The sequence below is a fragment of the Lactuca serriola genome, chromosome 3 (genome assembly GCF_051521515.1).
Source record: "Lactuca serriola cultivar US96UC23 chromosome 3, Lser_US96UC23_V15, whole genome shotgun sequence".
Lineage (NCBI taxonomy): Eukaryota > Viridiplantae > Streptophyta > Magnoliopsida > Asterales > Asteraceae > Lactuca > Lactuca serriola.
In genome coordinates this window covers 266,053,545-266,056,137 of record NC_136410.1, presented here as the reverse complement: position 1 = coordinate 266,056,137, position 2,593 = coordinate 266,053,545, and the positions used below count along the sequence as shown (strand labels likewise).

General features: G+C 35.8%; 1 protein-coding gene across 1 annotated transcript; it reads left to right on the top strand.

Annotated features, from left to right (window-relative positions):
* Nucleotides 1-1,138: 1,138 nt before the first annotated feature.
* Nucleotides 1,139-2,337, top strand: LOC145094883 (metalloendoproteinase 1-like). Its single transcript, XM_079032869.1, has one exon. It carries the CDS (start codon nt 1,155-1,157, stop codon nt 2,130-2,132), a length of 978 nt encoding a protein of 325 aa, XP_078888995.1. The 5' UTR covers nt 1,139-1,154; the 3' UTR covers nt 2,133-2,337.
* Nucleotides 2,338-2,593: the final 256 nt, after the last annotated feature.

The window sequence follows — 2,593 nt, the reverse complement described above, 5'->3', positions numbered from 1 at the left end:
CGTCGGAGACTGGTGGCTTGATTTCTACAAATTGAAACATAACAAACTCAACTATATGGCTAAAATCTGTGAAATCTGCAAATCATAACGAAGGGAAGCAAAATACCAGTGAACGCTTTGTAGAAGGGTCTCTGAAGACTTTGGTGGCCAGATTTTTGTAGAAATTGAAACATAAAAACCTCAAAATCGCATCCAAAATCTTTGAAATTAACAAACATAAATAGGAGGAAAGATAATATCGGTGAAATCAGACGGAGGGATGGTCGGACGACGTCAAACGTTGTTGAGAAATCGAGAGAAAAAGGTAAGGTGCGGCGCTGCAAATGAACTTGAAGACTGATAATTCGTTTAGGTGAAACCCTGTGCCAACGACATGTTGTTGAGTTCATATGGATAACCACATCTTATGCCGGACACGTCCTTGACACCTATTGGTCAACAAACAATTCATGTGGATCGGTCGACCTCTATACCGACATCATGTCATCGGTATAGAGGTCAACGTAACGATATCATTCTCATTTATATGCGACATTAAAATTAAAAAATAGAAATTATTTTTATAAAATTTATACCGACGACATGTCGTCGGAATATATTTTAAAAAAAGTGGGATTTATTTTTATTTTCGCGCCCTACCTACACAAATGATATGTCGTTGACTTAAAAACTAGTCAATTTGGCATTTGGCCAACCCTGTTCCGACGACATGTCGTCGGTAGAGACCGACTTGTACCGACAATAGTTGTTCTCAGAATAGGTATCGTCGAAACAGTGGTAGATTCTTGTAGTGTCATGAGATACAATACATAGAATATTTCTCTCGAATAGTATTTTAATAAATACATTACATCTTATAATAGAAAAAACAAATAATTTAAAATTAAAAAATAAGTAAATTAAAATAAATTAAAAAATCTTGGTAATATAACTCATCTCACATGACTTTTCTTGATTGTAGAAGTCAAATTATTGACTTTTTTTCTTAGAGGATTTAACTATAATTAAAAATTTTCGATCATATCCAAGTACAAAATTCATGTGTCAAACATCAAAGAAATTCCCATCTCTTTTTCATGGGTTTAAAATACTAACTTAAAAATTAGAACATAAGAGAAATATCCATATAAATAGAAGTTATAAACCTGGTAAACATGTCTCAAGCTTTGAACGTGGTATTTATAATGGCTTCTACACTCTTTCTTCCCTTTGCATGCGTCTTCTTTCTTGTTTACCTTGTGCTACCAGTGCTTTCCCATGTGCACTACCCTGATCATTTAAAACCATATGGGTTATCGAGTAATAACACGACCCCATCACCTTTTGAATTTCTTAAAGCCATGCAAGGATGTCGTAAGGGCGAGAAACTGAAGGGCGTCCGTGATCTAAAACTCTATCTTGCTCATTTCGGGTACTTAAACTACCAGAAAAACCCTAATAACGTCACAGATCTTGAAGAAGATAATTTTGACGATGAGCTCGAAGCAGCCGTCATGTCTTATCAGGTCTACTATCATCTTAATGCCACTGGGACGCTGGATGGGCCAACGGTGTCCCAGATGGTCATGCCTCGTTGTGGGTTTCCCGATAAAGAAACTCAGCATAACCATAACACCAATAATTCTTTACATACAATCTCCCATTACCGATTCTTTCCAGGAAGACGTAAATGGCCCACGGGTAAAAAGCATCTAACTTATGGTTTTGGATCCCGTTTCCCAAGAAGATTCATTCCTCCTGTTGCTCAAGCTTTTAGGACATGGGCTAATGCTTCTGGGTACTTTACGTTTTCAAGAGCAATAACTTATCAGGGTGCTGACCTAAAGATTAGTTTTCAACGTGGATCTCATGGAGATATCAGGGCATTTGACGGACCTGGTGGAGTGTTGGCCCATGCTTTTGCACCTACAAATGGAATATTTCATTTCGACGCTGATGATTCTTGGGTTATTGGAGCAGTGCCTAATGCTTTTGATGTAGAGACTTTGGCGTTACACGAAATAGGACACCTACTTGGGCTAGATCATAGTGAGTTTGAGAACGCGATAATGTGGGGTAGTTTCACTGCAGGTGTAACAAAAGAATTGAACTCGGACGATATTGAAGGGATCAAAGCTCTATATGGTGTTTAGATTGTTGTATGTGCTTCTAAGTGTTTTAGGTGTGCTTGTAAATAAGAAGTGTGCTTGTTAAGACATGTCCATATAATAATTTCGAAGTATGTAGTTTACTTTGTGTGATTGGTTGTTTATTTAGTTATTTATTTATTTTGTTGAACGTTTCCGCTTAAAACCGGAATGTCAACGTTTCAATAAATATATGTTTGTTTATATTTTTTTATTTATCTTAAAAAATTCTATTACCGTATGCAATGTATTGTACTTTTCCTTTTATATATATTCGCAATCAACTTGTATTTTTCATCAATATGGATAAATATGCAACGCATCAGCAACAATTAACAAAGATGGATGAATCTAACAAGGGGGTGAGCCCCAAAGTTATTTATATGTTTATTTACTAAAAGTTATTTATTTAGTAATTTATAAACCGTGAAAATCACATGTTATAAAATGAGAAAATACCGGTAATA